The sequence below is a fragment of the Phacochoerus africanus genome, chromosome 12 (assembly GCF_016906955.1).
Source record: "Phacochoerus africanus isolate WHEZ1 chromosome 12, ROS_Pafr_v1, whole genome shotgun sequence".
NCBI classification, from domain to species: Eukaryota; Metazoa; Chordata; class Mammalia; order Artiodactyla; family Suidae; genus Phacochoerus; species Phacochoerus africanus.
In genome coordinates, this window is record NC_062555.1 from 63317171 (window position 1) to 63337865 (window position 20695).

The 20695-nt window shown below is 48.6% G+C and overlaps 1 protein-coding gene across 1 annotated transcript in view; it reads left to right on the top strand.

The window, feature by feature from the left end:
• CCNY (cyclin Y) overlaps window positions 1-20695 on the top strand; it is a 124947-nt gene that overhangs the window by 95751 nt on the left and 8501 nt on the right. The window contains exons 3-7 of the mRNA XM_047755128.1: window positions 2833-2867; window positions 7008-7108; window positions 13316-13351; window positions 15727-15784; window positions 15888-16007. Of these exons, the coding sequence (XP_047611084.1) occupies window positions 2833-2867; window positions 7008-7108; window positions 13316-13351; window positions 15727-15784; window positions 15888-16007 (350 nt within the window). The remainder of the gene's footprint in view (window positions 1-2832; window positions 2868-7007; window positions 7109-13315; window positions 13352-15726; window positions 15785-15887; window positions 16008-20695) is intronic.

Here is a 20695-nt window from a genome sequence, read left to right on the forward strand (position 1 = left end):
TCTGCAGTGTGGGGTGGGGGGCGCCGGTGGGGCTTTGTAAATGGGGGGCGGGTGGAAGCCCCCCGCCCAGCACACACCCGCCTCCTGGGCACCAGTGTTCATGACTCTGCTCCCTACAAGCTGTGAGCTCCGCAGGGCGAGGGCCCAGAGCACCTCTGCCGTGGCCTCCGTGCTGCGCTGCAGAACTACCTGATGGATTCGCTCACACATCAGTATTGGACTTCTGATTGTCCAAAGCCTGATGTAGGAAAACCAGCCTTCATTTTTCATCAGACCTTGTGATCAAAACTGCCATCCACTCTTGACCTGGGCCCAGGCCTCCCGCTCGGCTGGCCTGCCTGTTCCTCCCATCCAGGTGATCACTGAGCTCAGTGGTTTTTCTTTGTGCAGTAGCTTAACCCTCCTCACAGGCGTGCTGATGGTGTGTGGTCAGAGGGACCTCATCTCGTGCCGATGCAGGTACCAGTGGGCCTGCCTCTGAGGGGCTGAGTGCGGAGGGAGGCACCTGCCGGCCCACACACCCTGTCCTGTCCCCTCATTTCCAACGAGAGACGTTGGGTTACTGAAGGTTGGGGACAGCTGCCCTGGGAAGCCTTTCATAAGTGACAGGGGACCGAGGTCATCTTGCCCATGTCTGTAGAAGAGGCAGCCCAAGTTGCAATCACACGAACGCGCGCTCGGTCTTCGGGCACCGGGGTTTTCGGAAAGTGTTCTTAAGAGTAGAGAGCGTTGGAGTTCCCGTCGTGGCGCAGTGGTTAACAAATCCGACTAGGAACCATGAGGTTGCGGGTTCGGTCCTTGCCCTTGCTCAGTGGGTTAAGGATCCGGCGTTGCCGTGAGCTGTGGTGTAGGTTGCAGACTCGGCTCGGATCCTGCGTTGCTGTGGCTCTGGCGTAGGCTGGTAGCTATGAATAGCAAAAAAAAAAAAAAAAAAAAAAAAGAGTAGAGAGCGTTGACATCCGGGGCAACCTGAGTGACCTTCTCTGTACCCTTCAGATTGCAAACCCTGCCACTGACTCCTCGCTCCCCGTGTCTTCTGGAGAAGACTTTTAATGCCAGTGGTGGTGGTTTGCTGTTTGCTGTTTTGCTGTTTTATTTTTAAAGCTTCTAGTACATTTTCTATTTAAGTCATCACGGACTATGCAACAGCTCATTAAAAATCCTCTTAACAAACTATCATCAGTGCGAACAAAGGAGATAACTGTTACTCTTCTCCCAGGAAATTGAGATTCATGAGCCACATCAATTTATTGCCTGTTTTCCCAACAAAGTAAAATATGACTATTAGTGCTCTCAATTATCTAGGAACTCTGAGAACTCCAGAGATTTTGAGTGATACGTTATTAGCAACCAAAAATATTCAGGTTCCAAAATGACTAAAGCCAATATCAGAAATGAGTTGGCATATTGCTTATACTGTTACATAAAAATGACTAACACACTCTGAATTTCAGATCCGATTAATGGCTTCAGTTGTTTCAAATTTATTTTAAAGACAGATTTAGGTTTGTGTTATTATTTCTCTCCGCCCAGCACTCCACTTGGTATCTTAGTCCCGTTCCAGCCAGCTGTGGGGAGAGGAATCCTTAGGTGTAAGGGCACCCAGATATCTCGGATGCTTTCTGAGCCCCTGCAACTGAGGGCTACAAGTCACTGGAAGCACCTGCCTCCTCCCCACACCCTCCTGCCTTCCGTTCACGGCAGCTGTGTTGGGGGTCCTCAAGACCACCCCCTAGTCTCAGTGATGGAGTCAGAGGAATCCTAGCGTGGAAAATACAGTCATACTCAGGCCTGTGGCTTGTTACGAAGCAGGTGTATGAAGCACGATCCGTACAAGGAAGCGGTGCACGGGCGGGTCTGGGGAGCCTCAGTCGTGCAGAGGGGATGGGACTTGTGAGGACAAGAGAAACGGTCCCTACGAGTTGGAGAACACAATGCACACTTGGGAAAAGAGCTCCCAGCTCCTCCATCCGGTCAGCCTTTGGGGACCGCCAGGAAAAGGCCTCCTCAGACACTGGGCCGGATTTGTGCGCTGCTGTGTAGGCCCCGGAGGTCATCTCTTGAAGGAGACCTGGCTGCTGTCCTGTCGGTGACCTCCTGCGTACCTGCGTCCATTGATTAGTCTGTGCTCTCAAAAGTGAGTCTTAAGGAAAGAAAATGCGAAACTCAATGGTACTAGGTTATTTAAAAGCTCCTCTAGGTACTCTGTCCCCTCCTGTGTCCTCGAGAAAGGCTGAGATCTGGGACACTCAAGGCCGGGTGCAGGGTGTGCAGACTGCCCTGTGAGAGCGGCCGTTGGAAGGGGCAGTGGCGTTTGTGGTGAGTGTGGGTGGTCTCGCCCCCAGCACCAGTGCAGGGAGTAGTTGGCTTCCATGACCCGTAATGCTTCCGACCTACACTGTCCTGTATTTTAATGCTGTTAGGAGTGTTGTCATTATCCTATTTCACCCCAGTAGTATGGACCTTTGTGGGTCTGCGTGGGTTAGAAATAAATAGTCCTGTTATTTGCTGTCTTAAATTAATGGATTTGTGCAAGTTTTACAAGACTTACAGATTACTAGTGTACCAGGTTACTGGAAAGCTGTTACCCCTCAGTTAACAAGGGCTGCGGTGGTTTTGCTGGGTGCCATGGTAAGTGGGTGTACACGTTGCCCTGTTAGCCAGGCTCGGGTCTGCATGTGTGCAGGTCGAGTTTCTTATATGGTAACTGAGCAGCTGGGTACCTGCGTGGGTGGAAGGATGGGACCGTGACACAGAGGCCTGTCCTCAGCCACCTGCAGGGGGTTCGCATGCAGGCGAGTAATGTTTCTGTTGTATCTTTTGTTTTCACAGTGAGAGAAAAACGCAAGAGTCTCTTCATTAACCACGTAAGTGGAACTGTTTGCCTGTGTTTTAGATAATGACTGTCCAGTGCAAAGAGCTTCCATACCCGGGTGCGTGATGGGGAAATGGGCCGTGAATCTTGTCCTGCACTTGGAGGGACGTGACAGAGGCTGCAGTGCACTTGTGCTCTGTTCGCTCTGTGGCCAGATGGGCACGGCTGGGCTTTTACCCAGTGTTTGTTCAGAAACCCCAGCCTGCTGCCACTCCTGGGAAGACGTGCGTGGACAGAGATCCTGCAGCGGACAGCGCTGGGTCCACGCAAGCCCTTCTGTTCGATGTCTGAGCCTTCCCGCCTCCCCTGCCCCGTGTGGCTCTTTCCCTCTCAGTCCATTTGGGTGAGCGCCTCGGTGCCCCTTGAGGCTGTCTGCCCCCACACCCTCCTGTGTTCCCCTCCGCGCTTGCTGGTCCATAGCATCCGCCTGTTCTTTTAGGGCTCAAAGAAAGGAGAAGCTTGACAGCACTTTCATTTTAAAAGGAGTTGTAGAAAATCTGGTTCTAGTCTTTCGGCCATTCTGAGCAGCATCCCCTGACCCTGCTGGCCAGGCAGAAAGATAGTTGATCTTTCTTCCTTGGCAGCAGGTGCAGCCGGCCTCCCTCCACCCCCACCCCCCCACCCCAGCTTGCACCCCCAGGACTGTGGTGCCCGGCCACCAGGCAAGTTACGGCCACAACCTCCTTGCCCTCTGAACTATACCCCTTTCTTTAGGAGAGAAAACCATCTCCATGAGGTGTGGAATGATGAAGTAGGTGTTTTACCAGATAAGCATGCTGTAATGTCTCATATCGAAAACAAAAGCGATGTGTTTGACTTCTCAGGATTTCTAGACTTTCTACATTTAAATATTTATAGATCTTGAAGTACTTGGCGCTGAAGCTGTGTGCTAAAGAGACTTAAAGCCATAATGTTGTTTTTTCCTGTCCTCTGAAAATCTGGAGAAAACGCAGTTGAGAGGAACATCAGAGCTGGGCCCAGGCCCTTGCAGGCGGCCGTCCTTGTGTATGTGCATTAATAGGGTTCTCAGGGTCCAAGAGAAGGTCTCTAGTTTTTATTAGATTCTTTTTTTTGGTCTTTTTTAGGGCCACACCCGTGGCGTATGGAGGTTCCCAGGCCAGGGGTCTAATCGGAGCTGTAGCTGCCGGCCTACACCACACCTCACGGCAACGCCAGATCCACCTACTTAGTGAGGCCAGGGATCGAACCGGCATCCTCATGGTTTCTAGTCAGATTCATTTCTGCTGCGCCACAATGGGAACTCCAGTTTTTATTAGATCCTTAAAGCAATTCATGACCCTCCCTGGCCCTCTCACATTTTAAAGCGTCAGTGCCAATCATCTGTGAAATTATAAGCTGTGTCTTGAGGAAAACATGTTGAAAATTGCCACACACACTCCCCTTTTTTTGAGAGCTGTGTATACTGGGCATGGAGGTTTGGATTCACCTTGTAAATACTCACTCCTGATCCCTTCCCTTCTGGGAACCGGGACGCTTCCCCACTCGCTGGCGTGTCTGCAGAGGAGCCAGCAAGGGCCAGGCCAGAGTGGAGACAGCAGCCGGCTGCCTCCGCTGGTCCCCGCAGCCCCGTTCCAGGGGGCTGGAGGGAGGGCCGCACCTGGCTGTGCACCTGTCTTCCTTCTCGCCGCCCCCTTGGCAATGCACTCGGTCCTGGCACCTGCCCCGCTGGGACACAGGCGCGGGTTGAGGGCAAGTGTGCGTTGTGCCCTCTCTGCATCTTCTCCTCTCCCCACCCAGAGAGTGAAAGCTTGTGCTTCTTTCTTTAAAAGAAATCCTTGCTGCCTCAGGTGACAGAGGACAGGGTGACAGCACGGCCCTCCGCTCTGCGAACAGAACAGACCCCGTTGCAAAGTAGCGTTTCCGCTCTGCCCGCGCTGGGGTGTGCTCTTCCCACCAACTGAAGGAGCATCTGAGTGAGATCACCCACAGCTTCCGTTAGGCCCCTGACGGCTGTGCTTTTCAGGTTGTGAGACACCCGGGTGTCCTGAGTTAAGGCAGGAGAGTGGTGATAATAATAACCAGTACGGCTGCCGAAGTGTTTGACCACCTCTGCGCCAGGCTCTGTCCTGGTTGCTTTGATGTGCGTACAGCTCCCTGCTCGGGAGCTACTGTTTTTCACTCACTCCCGTTTGCAGATGAGGAAAGGGAGGCACACAGAATCAGCCAGCCGAGCAGCGAAGCCCGTGCTGGGGCCCAGGGGCCCGGCTCCCGAGCCCCCCTCCCGGCTCTCCTCCTCCGGGTTCCAGATGGTCAGACCCACGAGGTGGTTTCGCCTGTGTATCTGAAGTCAGAGAGAACCCTGACTTCAGGGTGCCCAGTAGAGTTTGTAACTTTGTCGTGGAACTCTGGTACGGCTGTTGCTCTTTGCCCTTGTCTAGAAAACCTGTCTGTTTTCTTATTTGCTTTATTGTGAGGGATGTTGTTTCTTTAATGTCTCCTTAGTGTCTGGAGCACCTGCTTAGTACATATTGCTGAGACAATCTACAAAGAGGCTACTGCTGTTTAAGAAAAGCGGAAGCAGTGGGTGTAGATGAGCCATTTAGGGATGGCGGTCACAGCAGGGAAACCAGGGGGAGAAAAATAAGGTTTCTCTGGCGCCCAGAGGTCATTCCTGCCCCGAGAGCGGCTCGAGGGAGGGAGGGAGAGAAGAGACAGTTTGGAGAAATGTTTAGGATGTGGAATGATGGGCCCTTGATGCATGGAGACCAGAGAAAGCAGAGGGCGAGAGAAGACGCAGGAGCATTTTGTGGATTTTTGGCTCTGAGCCTCACGGGCCCCTCCAGGTAGAGTCGTCCAGCCGGTGGCGGGAGCTCAGGAGAGAGGTCAGGTAGAGGAGAGATTCGGGCCTCATCAGGGAGCACAAGGCTGTTGAATTAATGGACGAGACGGTGCTCGGGAGAGTGTGGAGGGAGAGGAGGCCGTCTTATTTAGGGAAGTAGCCAGAAAGGTAGCCGAAGGCTGGACGGGAAGGCGGCCGGGAAGCAGCCAGCCGTCCTCTGCACTGGGAGAGGGTTGGGGGACGGCAGGTCGTCTTCCAGGCGGGTGGGCGTGGTGGAGGGGTGGGGATGCGGCCTGGCGGCCCCTCTGTTCCCCATCACCTATGCTACCTGCAGGGAGCTCCGGCGAGGTGATGCACAGAGGATCGGAGAAGGTGAGGGCCGGATTCACAGACAGTTATAGAGGGACCAGTGGCCTTCCTGTCCCCGCCCCTTTGTCCCGCCCAGGGATTATGTGTGTGTGCACACGTGTGTAGCTGCCTGTCTGACTGACGTCACAACTCGTCAGCAGCATCCTCTTCAGCATGCAGCCTAAGAGGTCGTGGGTAGTCCTGGGTCTCCACGTCTGATAATGTAGTCGGATGATCTTGCTTCAGTCTAGTTCTAAACTTGTATTATTCTACTGAGTTATACTTTTAACTTGCAAAATATACATTATTTCAAAGATAGAAATGTGTATCCTTAGAGGTAACTCCTTACTGGGCTTCTCGGTCCCTGGGCTGGTCTCTGCTCCCCCGCTGAGCAGTTCATGGTCGAAGCTGTGGTCTCTGCTCCCCGACCACAACCTCCGTCATTCTCGGCAAAGTCTGATCAAGTAAAGCACTCGCTCACGTGTTTTCTTTTACATACGTCGAAAATGTTACAGATGTGCAGCATAAAAAGCATTACTGTCACTTTTTTTTTTAAATGTGTTTCATGTATTTTTTGTTTAATAAGCACTGGTGGGATGTGCTTTTAGATGGATTTTGCCTTTAAAGAAGGAGTGCTTTTTTTCTTTTCTTTATGTCTTCACCTCCTGAAAGTCAGGATTTTTGCTTCTCACAGTGGCTTTTACAGACCCTGCCACACACCCTTTGATGCTCTTTCGCGGGAGTTTACTGTTGTGACGGAGGTTTGGGACCAGGAGTGGTGGTGGTGACTCTTCCACGTGGAAGAACGTGACATTTCACTGTAGGAAGAAAGTGGGTTTTGCTCTGGTCTTGCTGGCAGCGCGGGCGTTTCTTGCTAAGGCCCTTTCCCTCTGTAACCTCGTCTCAGGGTGAAGGGGATGATGCTCCTTGGAAGAATGTGGAGCCCTGCTTAATTGTCCTTGTTTTGTTGGCACTGTTTTTTAGCATCCTCCGGGACAAATAGCAAGGAAATACAGCTCCTGCTCGACTATTTTCCTAGACGATAGCACAGTCAGTCAACCAAACCTCAAGTATACAATTAAATGGTGGGTATGCATTTAATTTTTCCTTAACTCTGTGTCTTTTCTGTTCCTTAACCTGATGGCTAACTCACTGATTGTGGGCACTGAGGGTGGTTAAGCCTGGGCAGGGGGAAGCCATGGACTGTTCAGGAAATCTTTTTAAAAAATGGTTTGGAGGAGTTCCCGCTATGATGTAGTGGTTAAGAATCCGACTGCAGCAGCTTATACTGTGGAGTGTGAGTTCGATCCCAGGCCCAGTGCAGTGGGTTAAAGGATCCAGTGTAGCCAGAGCTCTGGCCGAGGTCATAGCCGTGGCTCCGATTCAATCCCTGGCCCGAATGCTGTGGCCATTAAAAAAAAAAAAAAAAAAAAAGATTTTGGGAGTTAAAATGTGGGGTCTTCAACATACTTGTGCATATTGCGATTTACATAAAACGACTACATTTTTCAGTCATTTTAAATGTAGGTTAAAGCTTATTTTTGATTTTGTGCATACCTTCCCACTTGTCGAAGCCATCCTGGCAGCTCTTCAGAAGGTAGTGGGCCCCCTCTGACTTGGCGCTGCTGTAGAGAGCAGGCCTGGCGCCGTGAAAGTGTACTTGCCAGGAGTGGAGAGCGGAGTTCTGACCTTGGCTCTGTCCCCAGCAGGGAGGGTGTGGGTGACACCTTTCGCTTTGGGGACTTACTAGAAAATGGAACTTAAGGAGGAAGGACTGTCTTTGGATAAAAGCTTTTCCCTCTGGGGTGTCAGTTCCCTTCTGTGACATGAACGTGCTGAAAGGTTCCCGCATTCAGTGTGTCACAAGCCTCAGTGGAGGCCACAGAGACCCCGACGGACTGAGGTCTGTGGCCTCTGGCTCAACTCTGAAAAACCTGGGCTGTTTGGCCTTCGTACTCATGTGAAAAAAAAGTACACATTTAACAGCAGCGCGTGTTAGCACGTGCAGTAAGGCTGTGTGTTCTAAATAAGAAGCCTGCTGTTCCAGTGGCTTCGAAGCCCCATTCCGAATGTGACCACATGTGGCAGCGGTCAGTGGGGACTGTGACGGTCGTCTGTGGCTTTTACCTGCTCCAGGGGGAGAGTGGGAGGGAGCCTGCCGTCCCTCCTGGGGGTCGCGTGTTTCTAAGGTCCAGGTGGGAACGGAGGTCTTTGCTCCATGTGTTGGGAGTTGAGGGCGGGATGGGTTGGTGCTTGAGGCTGGGAGCACGTGTGAGCCCTGGTGCCACGGCGCTGCCCTTGGCCGAGCCTCTGCCTCCACACTGGCTTTGTGCTGGGAAGTGCGAAGTGCGGCACCTCCGGGAAGGGCTCCGCTGGGGACCCGGCGGCTGCTGATCCCACCCGAGGCCTCAGGCCTGACTTCCCTGGGTGCAGGGACCCTCCCTGCAGGGCTGGCAGGAGCCACGGAAGCTCAGTGCTTCATCCTCAGGTGGCCACTGCCTCTGGTTGTGACACAGACATTTGGGGCCAGTGGAAAACCAGGTGACGGTTCAGCATTTCAATGTCAAGTCTGGGAAGTGTGAGCACCAGAGTCACAAGCATGTCTGTGACCCTGTGGTTCCAGCTGAGCCGCAGCTGTGAGGCCCCAGGGGCTTAGAGCCCTGCAAGGCTTGAGATCTGGCCCCGCAGATCCAGGATCTGGGTTGTCAGCGCCTCTGGGAGATGCCACGGGCGGCCAGGGCTGAGGACCCTGATGTCAGGGGCACCTGCCTTCAGGTTCCCTTGAAAGCTTAAACTGTGGATCACACCTGGAGGAAAAGACGCAGAAAGCGGAGTCAGTGAAGACGGCAGAATGTCGACACGCAACGTTCAGTGTGGACGCTGTGGCTTCTCAGACTCAGGAGACACTTTCTCAGCACCACCCGGATCTGAAGTTCCTTCAGTCGGCAGCTTATTTGCTTTCAGATGTGCCCCCATTTAAAAAATGTGCATTTTGGACCTGGGAGCTGGGCAGGGTGGATCCTAACCGTAGTAGCACCGCAGAATCCTTCCCTGCAAATCCCTGTAGCTCACACGTGACTTGGCTTCAGTCACTTTGGAGTGTTAGCTGGCCTGGGTGACTTCAGCCAGGGCCTCTGATGGCACGAGGGGAGGGAGTTTCCTGAAGGGCAGGGAGGTGTGCAGGCTGAAGGCCCTCCTGTAATACCCTGTCTAACCCTGGCCTCCTCCCCAACATGGTAATACTGCTGCAGACTCGTTAATGCAGTCTCACTGCGTGTGGGCACAGCCAGCACTTGTGGGCTGGGCTTGCCTCCTGAAAAGCATGGAGAAATTGCTTTGGAGGAGTTCCCGTCATGGCGCAGCGGAAATGAATCTGACGAGGAACCATGAGGTTGTGGGTTGGATCCCTGGCCTCGCTCAGTGGGTTAAGGCTCTGGGGTTGCCATGAGCTGTGGTGTAGGTTGCAGACGAGCCTCGGATCTTGTGTTGCTGAGGCTGTGCTGTAGGCCAGCAGCTGCAGCTCTGATTAGACCCCTAGCCTGGGAACATCCATGTGCCGCTAGTGTGGCCCTAAAAGGCAAAAAAGAAAAGCAAAAAAGAAATTGCTTTGGGTTCTAACAGTTGATTTTCAAGCTAATTTTAGAAGAAACTCCTATGTAGATTGAGGATTGCCAAAAGGAGCAAATATATTTACAAGTGCTAAGTTAGGGAATTGGTGGACATTTGATTGCAGTTCTGTTGGTCAAAGAGAAGTGGGCATGTGAAAAGTTTGGGCATGATTTTGTGGTCATTTTCTTCGTGGGCATAATCCCTTATCTGAGAACTTAATCTTCCCATCTTTTCCTAAATGCCAACAGCTGTGGTGTGAATTTATCATTTGCCACCCACCTCTGGCCTCTGCAGCAGACCCATGCCTCAAACCATGTGTGAGCACAAGGCTGGCAGTCAGAGAGAATGGGGTGCAGGGTGCTCTAGCTGTTGACGCAGCACCCATGGCCCCTGACCTCAGGGTCAGAGGGCAGCTTGGTACATCTGCCCCTCTGGGTTCAGCTCCTCTGCTTGGCCAGCTGAGTCACAAGGACACCGCCAGCAGTCAGGAAGCTGTTTTCCTGGTCAAGAAAATAGCATTGCTTCCTCTCAGCTCTGCAGCAAGGGCCTCCAGTCAGCCCATCCTTGGTGACCTCCCCAGTATCTGGAGATGAGGCAGGCCGACCAGGCCTCCAGAGCCTGGCATTTGGAGCAAAGCCTGAAGCCCAGATTGCCTCCATTTTCAGCTGACTGCCCTCTGCCCCCGGCAGTCACTTCTTTCACGATGACCCACGGAACTGGCCCATGGAGCCAGTGCATATCCTCTGCTTGGTTTTTTCTTTCCGGGGTGTGACCTTGAGTGAACATTGGCCTACAGAGTGGCCCTGTGTTTCGTGGAAGCCCGAGTCAAGAGAACGTCCAATCTTTTTCTTTCTTTCTTTCTTTTTTTTTCTTTTTGTCTTTTTAGGGCTGTGCCCATGGCATATGGAGGTTCCCAGGCTAGGGGTCGAATGAGAGCTATAGCCACTGGCCTACACCACAGCCACAGCAATGCCAGATCCTTAACCCACTGAGCGAGGCCAGGAGTTGAACCTGAGTCCTCATGGATGCTAGTCAGATTCGTTTCCGCTGAGCCATGACAGGAACTCCCGAAAACGTCCTGTCTTGCTTTCAGGTAACCTTGGGGCCCTGAAGACTTTTACTCCGTCTGCGGAAGCGTGAAGAGCTCTTGAGGCGGCATTATTCACAGGGCAACAACCACAGCCGCCTTCATTATAGAGCTTTGATTTGAGGTCATGCTTCTGTGTACTTCACTGGGTTGTAATAAGCACTCTGTGATGTCAGTTGAACCTTCCTAGTTTCATAGGTGGGAAGCGGAGGCTCCGGGGCTGGGTGAACGCTAACGGTGGAGGAGCCAGGTTTTGCATCCACCCATCCACCTGGTCTGACTCCAGTCCCGTGATGCTTTTCCGTGTGTGTGTCATGTCAGGCTCCCTCACAGGGGAAGCAGGAACCGTATTTTTCTCAATCAGTCAAAGTGATTAAACTGATCACTACATGGAACCCAATCATATGAAACACTCAATTTAATCATCACAGCATGACTGTTAAATGAATAAAACAGTAATTTCTTCCTTTTTTTCCAGAGGCAACATGATAGAACGAAGGGGCCCCAAACCGTCACATAAGTCAGAAATCCTGACATGGTGTCTCCACCTGAATTTTCTCGTTTATAAACTAGAAGCAATAACGTCGTTTTCCATCACAGGGCTTTTAATGGGCGTGAGGGCACTCTGAAACTGTACCACTGTTACTTAAAAATTCTGGAGTCCTTTCACCCCAATTACAATTCCCTCATCAGCTGAGATGCTTTTCAAGATATCAGGAGAAAGAATATGTTCTTTCTGTGTTCCATTTGCTCATGGATACTTTTTTTTCTTTTTGGTCTTTTTGCCATTTCTTGGGCCGCTCCTGCGGCATATGGAGGTTCCCAGGCTAGGGGTCCAGTCGGAGCTGTAGCTGCCAGCCTATATCAGAGCCACAGCAACGTAGGATCCGAGCCAATCTACAGTCTACACCACAGCTCACGGCAACGCCGGATCGTTAACCCACTGAGCAAGGGCAGGGATCGAACCCGCAACCTCATGGTTCCTAGTCGGATTTGCTAACGACGGGAACTCCATCATGGATACTTTTAACACTTAGCTGAAAGCGTTTGAATTAATCGTGCTGGAGAGAGAGATTTAGAAGGACTTGTCTTCTCCTGATAACCTGAGATTCACGCCTGTCACGTTAAGCCTAGGTGAATGCGCAGCACGTGCCCAGGGCACTGAGGTGGCTGGGACGCGCCTCTGCCTCCACGTTGGTGCCCTGGATGGCGGTTTCTGGGCTCAGACCCAGCACACAGTGTGGTGCAGGCAGCTAGCGGTGTTCTTAGAAGGAAAAGATAAAATTTGGCCTCCTTGGTAAATTTTAAAGTAAAACAAAAATTGTGGGGGAGTCTAGACAGGTTACAAAAGAGGAAATGGGAAAAGAATTGGGCAGTCAACACGAATAACCCTGCCAACTTGATAGGTGATCAGAGAAACTCAAATTGAAAACGGTTACACTTCTTTACCTAGGCAGTGGGAGGATAGTTTTTCCAAACATTCAAGGTGGGTGTTGGTAAAGGGGAGTGAGACAGATGCTGATGGGAAGGTACAGCTTCTCTGCAGAGATATTTGGAGGTATGTGTGGGGAGCCTTACAGGGGTTAATGGCCTTAGAGCAGGTAATTCCAATTACAGGGTGTTTTCTCATGGAAATAATGTAGTCATAGGTCACACAAATATTTACCTGTGAGGTTATTCATTGTGGTATTAATCATAATTGCAGACTATTAAAAACGTGTTCAGTAGGGGATTGGTTAATAAATTATTCAACAGTGTGGTAGAATATGGTTAGGTATTTAATGTCATGTTTTTGAATAACATTTTAATGGTAAGAAGAATGTTAATGAGGATAAAGGTGGGAGGCAAACCTGTTTGCTTTTACACACATAATTTATAGATAGATTATCTCTCAAGCTGATAGTAAGCATCTTTGGGAAGAGGAATTGTTTTTCTGTATACTTTATTTTCCAAAATTTCTGCACTCTGAATATAACACATTTTAGAATCGGAAAAAACATGTACTTGAAGAAAATTCAGGGGATGGGGATATCTTCATTAAATTCAGATCTTGTAAAATAAAATGTTATGGTATTAAAATGTAAGGTATTACACATAAGTGTTACGGTACCATTTCAGCAGATGAGTAAGTATATGGCAGGTCGCCAAGAGTTTATTGATTTCAGAGGAAAAACGGCAAACCTTTGTGTGGGTAATATTCACATTTTTTTTTTTCTGAAAATGTGATTTTCTAAAATAGCAGGTGCAGAGTTGGAGACTTCTAAAGGTGTTTAATTTCACTACCTGTTTCTTTGTGTACTGCCCGTATTTTAAAGGGAGGAAAGCATGACATTTCAGATAGAGCAGTTCGTTTCTGAATGTCACTTGAAGTTTTGATGTTTCTGGAAAAGATGGAATAACTGCTGGGAATGGGTACCTGATGGATTTACTGTGACTCGTGTATTTTCTAAATCGGCATCTGAATTAAATGGGCTCTTGAGATGGATCATTTTACTTAGACTCAAATTTTAAATATTTATGGTCAGACTTATGCCAGATAATATATAACATCTGAACGTGCTTATGAAACACTGAACTCTTGCATTTCATTTTACAGTGTAGCTCTCGCAATATATTACCACATTAAAAACAGGTACGTGGATTTTGATTAATTTTGTGCTAAAAACATCACATGCCATCTACTCTTACGTTTTAGTTGCCTCAGCCTTTAAGTTTTATATTTTTAACTCATTTTTATAGAATCTTTAAAGTTAGTGTAATTTACCAACACTTTCCAGGTAAGGGCTGAATTGCTTCAGAGTCAGAGGAAACCAAATGGAGCCAGCAAATCAGAACAGAGGTTCTTGCTAATGTTCAGCCTCCTTTTGACTTTATTTTCTGTATAACTTGCTTAAATATTCTATCTTTTATAAAATGTTTTAACAGTTTTCTGCATGCAACTTAAACATAGAAAAAAATGTGTATAGTTTCAATTCAGTAGAAAAAAATTTGTTGTAAATTTAGCCATAAACTATTTTCATATAGTAGAAATTCTCTCTCTGATAGGAGTCTGGAGATAGTTCAACTAATTTAAAAAGTTAATTAAAAAAGGAAGTCACAGAAAAATTATTAAAAAGTTGACCTTAAGCATTTTAATTCAACACAAAACATGGAAAAGTGCACTCCTTTGCCAGTTTTATGCAGCATCAAGGCTTCTGCTCTGAGCAGGAGGCATTAGTTACCAAAGTATTGTCTTTTTATAAGCCACACTGGTAACTCATCCTTTCCCCAGTGGCTTTGTTTTTGTTTTTGCCTTTTGTAATCAGCAGCAAGGAAACTTTTAACATTTATGAAAACAGCCTGAGTGTAGAATCTTTTGGGTTTTGACCATACCTGATCTATAGCAAACTTATTTTTCCTTTTATTGGGTCTTTCCAAAGCTTCCTTCTTTACGTTTGTGAGAACAAAGCCGCCGTCATTGCTGTCCTATTGCGTTGATCGATGTGATATTTACATGGGGTATATGATTGTACTAACAAATACAGCTGGCGTGAGCCAGTTCCGGAATCAGCAAGGCCACCTCCTGGTTAGCGTGGGTCTCTCTGGTGGGGGCCACACCCCTTCAGTCTGTTGTACGAAGAGAACAAGGGCGAGTTGTGATAAGCAGTGAGGTGCAGGTTGGATGACAGCTCTTGTCACCAAAAGATTGTGGGAAGACACATACTGGAAGCCAGCTCCTGGAAGGGTTTTCTCTGTAATGCCCTTTCCCTGTAGTATAACGGGGCTTTATGATTTGTTACAGTACTTGAGAATTTTGGATTTAGGAACTTGCAAAATGTAGGCTATTGGAACTTTGAACCTTGACCAGAGTAACTACTCAGTGAGAGTGCGGATCTGTCTTGCTGCTTATTTCTATGACAGTGAGTCCTCACGAGCAATTCGATGTCGTTGATGGAACTCAGCTATGTTCTCAAGCCAGTTTTGCTTTAGCACCTCTGATTTCTCAGTTTTCAAATATTACGGACCTCAAAGTTCATTTATAGCCACAGCCAGTAATAATGAGACCCAGCTTTACTCACTGCTTACTTTAGCCACCCTGGTTAGCTCCTTGCCTGCCTTCTGTCATTTAGTTCTTCTAACAATTCCATGAGGTGATACTGATACTATCTCCATTTTACAAATAAAGAAATGGAGGCACAGAATGGCACAGAATGTGCTGCAAGTGAGGCCCTAAAAAGGAAAAGAAAAAAAAAAAGATTTTAAATAAATTGCCTAAGATTACACAACTAGTAAATTGGGGAATTGGGAATTGAACCCAAGCCATATACCACTGACACCGTTAATCATGTGCTCTGCTGGGTTAATGGTGATAAACGGAGCCAACAGTGAGGGAGTGGAAGTAGAGAAAGTCCAACTGAAAAGTCAGCATTTGAAAGCAAGCGTGATTGATGACAGATCTAACCCGAAAGTGCCTCGAGGAGAGGGGGCGCGGCTGCGGGCAGGCTCGCTCTCTGCTCCGTCACACTGACCGCCTCCGCCTGGGGAGCTGGTCACAGATCCCCCGCTTGCTGGAGACGCTGCTCAGATGCATGGCTTGTAATGGAAGTGAAACTGGGGCCACTTCTCAGAGGAGTCATTTTAGTTTAAATTCTGAATCTTCGTTTATATTTTTGAACCTACATTTTTATTTTTAAAATTACTTCTGGTTTCTCAGGAGTGCTTAAATGGCATTTCAGGGGCTCTTGTTCCTCAGGAGAGTTAAACAGGAAATGAAAATCTAGATTTTCGCTCAAGTTAACCAAACAAAATATGGTTCATAACCTTTACTTCCTGGACTGTTCAAAAATGATTAACTATTTTCCCCAAGAAAAACGAATTATAATTCACAAGTAATCAGTAGCATTCCTTAACATGTAGCACTGCGTCTGTTTCTTGAAATACCGGTTGAATCAAGATATATCTTTGTTTCCTTTTGCCTGGCACTCACTCTTGCGAAGGTAAACTGTTTTCTGTTGTTTTCCCCGCCAGGGACCCAGATGGAAGGATGCTCTTGGATATTTTCGATGAAAACCTTCACCCTCTCTCGGTAAGTAACCCTCCCCTCCGGTCTCGGGTGTTGGCCGTCATTTCTCTGTTGCTCCTGTTGGGTGGGGGGCTGGTCTGACATCTGAGACTATCTCCCTCGCCAGAAATCCGAAGTGCCACCAGATTACGACAAACACAACCCAGAGCAGAAGCAGATTTACCGGTTTGTTCGGACACTGTTCAGTGCTGCTCAGCTGACTGCGGAATGTGCCATTGTCACCCTGGTGAGTGCCCGAGGTTCATGGAGGGGGGCGCGGCCGGGACTGTTCACCGTGGCCCCGGGAGCCACAGCGCCACTTCGGGGTTGTCTTTTATCTGGGAGAACAGTGACGGGATCTCCTAAGGCACATCACACTCAGAAGCAGGAAAGCTGAGATGTTACCTGCAGGTACGTGAGACGTGGCCGAAGGGGCTGAGAAGGACCCGGGCCTCCTCTTTAACGTCCAGCCTTCTGGTGTTGCTTCCCTATGGAGAATAACGTCCGCTGGATGTGATGACTTCATACATCGGAAGCACTGCTGTAATCGTTACCTTCTCTTTGGTGATTTGTCTATAAGTATGTGTCTGTTAGATACTGAGAGCGAGCATGGATATAATCTGCATTGAAGACTCGTGATGAAATCTGTAACCTGCCTTAAACGTTTAGAACCTTGGGGACGGGAGAGTTTAGGTCAGACCTCATTTGGGAAGTAGACTTGACAGTGGAGCACATTGTCACTGACCCTTTACACTGTGCACAACTCCGCCTGTGCCTGAACTGCCCCAAGGGACCGGAAAGCGGTCCCTGCAGCTCCTGAGAAGAACTGGTACTAGGACAGGAAGCGCAAGGGCCCTTTGCGTCCCCCCCACACTGGGAGCCCTGTGCTCTCAGCTGATTGGACAGTAACTTGTCTGTTTGTTCATTTCTTCTCTGGTTGAACCTGCTGCTTGGTAGGTAAACAGACATTCAGCCGGTCTTCATCAGGTGAGCTGGAGTCATGAGTTCTTAGGTCATCGCTGAGACTGTATTTAGTGCTCAGCCTTGTTCCTCCAAAGGATGCCAGGTCCTCACAGAACACCCCAGGCAGCAGGATTGACATTTTTTAATGAAGGGAGATGGTGATAAAGGGGAAAGTAGGGTAAGAACATCGCATGACTGATGATTAGTACTGAAGTTCACACCATGAAGAAAGATTGATTTTGAAACTACTGCAGGTGGAATGTAGGGGTCTTTTTGTTTTTTTTTTAAAACCTTTTATTCCCAAGAAAATTGTGACCTGACCATGCCCTATAGCACATTATAGTTTGGGTTTATTTGTGTGAAGGAGAAAGTTAGTGTCCCATCTCCAGGGACCTTCGGCAGGGTGGTTAGTTTTTGTTTGGAGTATACGTGTCGGTCATTGTAACTGCTGAACTCTTCCCCTGTCCCGGACGTTAGCTGGTGGCTTAGCAGGACATTCGCTCATCCTGTGGTCTTGCGAGCCTACCGATAGGTTAAATCAGCCTTGCTCTCCTGGTCATGCTGTATCAGTCTTGGATGTTGCTGGACTTGGTTTGCTAGTATTTTGTTGAGGATTTTTGCATCTGTATTTGTAAGGGATATTGGTTTTAGGTTTTCCTGTGACAGCTTTGGTTTTGGAATCAGCATCATGCTGGCCTCCTTGAATGCCGCTTTCTTTCCACTTGTGTTTTTCTGAAGAGTTTGGGAAGGATTGGCATCCTATTTAAATATCAGGCAGAGTTCGCCGCTGAAGTCATCCTGGCCACGATTTTGCTTTGTTGGAGGTTTTTACGATTCAGTCTCGTTGCTGGCTCTAGGTCTGTCTATTCCGATTACCTGTTTTTTCTTTCTAGGTCTTTCTAGGAATTTGTCCATTTTATCTAAGTTGTCCAATTTGCTATAATTCTTTTTATTTCTGAGAGTCTACTCTAATGTCTTCATTTATTTATTACTAAGATCTTCCTTTTTTTCTTGGTCGGTCTAGTAGCTAAAGGCTTGTCAATTTTGCTCGTCTTTCAAAAGAACCAACTTTCAGGGTTTTTTTTTCTTCTTTTTTACTTCATCTCCATTTCCTTTGTCTCCACTCTAATCTTTATTAGTTCTTTCCTTCTGCTTGCTTTAGCTTTAGTTTACTTTTTCTTCCAGTTGCTTAAGGTAGAAGGTTTGGTTATTGATTTGAGACTTTTTTTTTTTTGATACAGGAATGTATACTAATCAGTTTCTGTAAGCTAAGCTTTTAGCTGCATTACATAAGTTTTGGAATGTTATGTCTTCATTTTCATAATATATTTTTTTAAACTCTTAATTTTAGATTTACAGAAAAATTGTGAAGATGGTACAGAGAGTTCCCATGTGTGTTGTACTTGGGGTAACATTTATAATATTATAGTATTACGTGGATATAGTACATCTGTAACATTATTAACACCTTACATTAACATGATCTCTCTGATAACTAATGAACGGGCGTGATACATTTTTAGGAACTCAGGGTCATGGTCTATTCAGATTTTCTCGGACTCTGCCTGTTGCCCCTTTTCTGTTCGAGGATCCACCCCGGACCCCACACTGCACTTAGTCATCGTGGCCCCTTAGGCTCTTGACTGGTGGTTTCTCAAGACTTCCTTGTGTTTGAGGGACGGCGGTTTTGCAGAGTACCAGTTAGGTTTTGTGTGGAATGTCCCTCCTTGGGGTTTGTCTGCTGTTTTTCTCATGATTAGATGGGATGGTTTGTTTGGGGGAGGAAATCTACCAGAGTTCCTCTTTCCAGCACATTCTGTCAGAGGTGCGTACTGTCACCGTGGCGTCACTGGGCCGGGAACCTTGATCGCCTGGCTCCGGAGTGTTAGTCAGGGTCGTCTCTTGCCGAGTTGCTCTTTTTCCACTTTCCGTGCCACGCGTGCTCTTTGGAAGGACGTCCTGTGTGCAGCCCACACTTACGGGGTGGGTGGGGCTCAGGCTCTGTCTCCTTAGGGGGTATGACCACGACAAGCATTTGCCCCCTGGGTGTGTCGGGAGCACAGTCAAGCTGGCCCAGCCGGGTCCTCCTCGGGTGGCCTGACAGCTCCAGCCATTGCTGTGCGGCCATCAGGGCTGCCACTCGGCCCCTGGACTGCAGTCCCCAAAGTGCCTCTCGGAGGCCAGTGTTCTGACGATGAGGCGACCTGTGAAATCTATCTGTCCTGACCCCAGAGACTCCCTTTGTAGGTCACGTTAGTGGTTTCAAGGAAGCCAAAAGCTGGTATTCATTCAGATGGAGTGTGGCGACGAATCCAGATCCCTCCCTCGTGTGCCCCTTGGGTTACTAGCAAGTGCAAGGCGGTGCTCAGGCCCAGGCGGCTGCGCCCCGTAAGAGAGTCTGAGACAACCGGCCAGCGCTGCTCTGTGAAATGGGGGGAGAAGTTCCAGCAGCATCGGGAATTTGGATTCCGTGAGTTTATTCCTCCCCCGCCTTTGGACACTTCTGCTGGGTGCAGTCACCTCAGTGCCTGTGTCCTCTGTGACTGCTCCCAACCTGTATTTTCTAGAGATGCCTTCTTAGGAAATTAAATCTGAAAATTTAATTGAGCAGGAGTGTCCTGTTGTGATGGTCTAGGGAATAGTGTTTAGAAAAAAATCAGTTGTATATTATTTGACCCGGCAGAGAATTAAAACACCCAAGGAGGAGTTTACCAAAGGAATTGCTGCTGACCCTTGAAAATAGCTTTACTGGCAAGTTCTGCTAAATTACATGCTAGTAAGTGGTGCTTATTAAGAATGCCTCGTCTCCTGGCGTAACGACTGCCTTCGCGTGGTAGTGGGCGTATTATCTTGTCTGATTCCTTTGTCAGCCCTAGTGGAACATCAGGCGTGGTGGATGCCTGTTGCTAGAGGGCCCTTTTTTTCTCTCTCCAACCTTATCTTAAATATCGTCTAGTGTACGTGTTACTGTCTATCAACTCTGGTAAAGCAGGTAAGAAGGAAATTGCGTAGGCTTCTTTTTGCACTGAGTCAGTGAGAATCTGCTTCGTTGGGGAGCTTGGAGAGACATGCACAGCCCGTCTATACAAAGGAATAGAGTCTTAGGGGTCCGCGCGGAGATTGTTCCTAACGTTGGCTTTAAAGAAATCTGGAATTAAGTCCAGCCTCAGGTTTCTGCTCTTAATACATAAACGTTTTCGATTCTCTTTGGTAAGTGAGAAGAGTTCATCATTAACCTTTGTAAAATACATAGTCTGGGGGCCTGAGGTCAGTGTCCGGGTGAAATTCCACTCGGCCTGGCCTGGATCTTTACTGGAAGAATTACAGTTTTCGCCCAGATAAAACTAATGATCGAAAACAGTAGCTTACTCTCTCTGCTCACTGAATGTAATAAATACCACTAAAGACTAAAATCGCAAAAAGCTAAGATTATTGAGCTCTGTTCAGTGACCTCCTTTTTTTCCACCGGTGGTTGTCACAACCCTCTGCTCTTACTGTTTGGTGAGGGCCTCTGGAAGCGCACACCAGGGTCCGTGGGGAGCGCGGACTGCCCTGCGCTCTGCCTCCTGGGTCCTGCGTGAGGGCCTTTCTGACCCTGCCCAGCACAGCCCAGGGCTCTGTCCGCTGAGCTGTATCCCTCGGCAGCGCCCTGTTCCCACTGCACCTGCTCACGGTCCAGGGACTCAGCTTTAATGCTGACACACACTCCAGCGTAGGACATTGTGCTCAGTGAAGGAAGCCAGTCACAAAAGGACAGCTGCTCAATGGTTCCACCTATGGAAGGTACCTGGAGTAGCCACATTCATGGGGTGAAAGTAGCAAGATGGGTGCTGGGGTTGGGGAGGGGGAGGGAGGCAGGCCAGGCGTTGTTGTTTAGTAGGGGCAGAGTTTCACTTTGGGGAGATGAAAAAGTTCTGGAAATAAGAGATGGATGGTGATGATTTTATAACCCTGTGACTGACTGTTCACGCC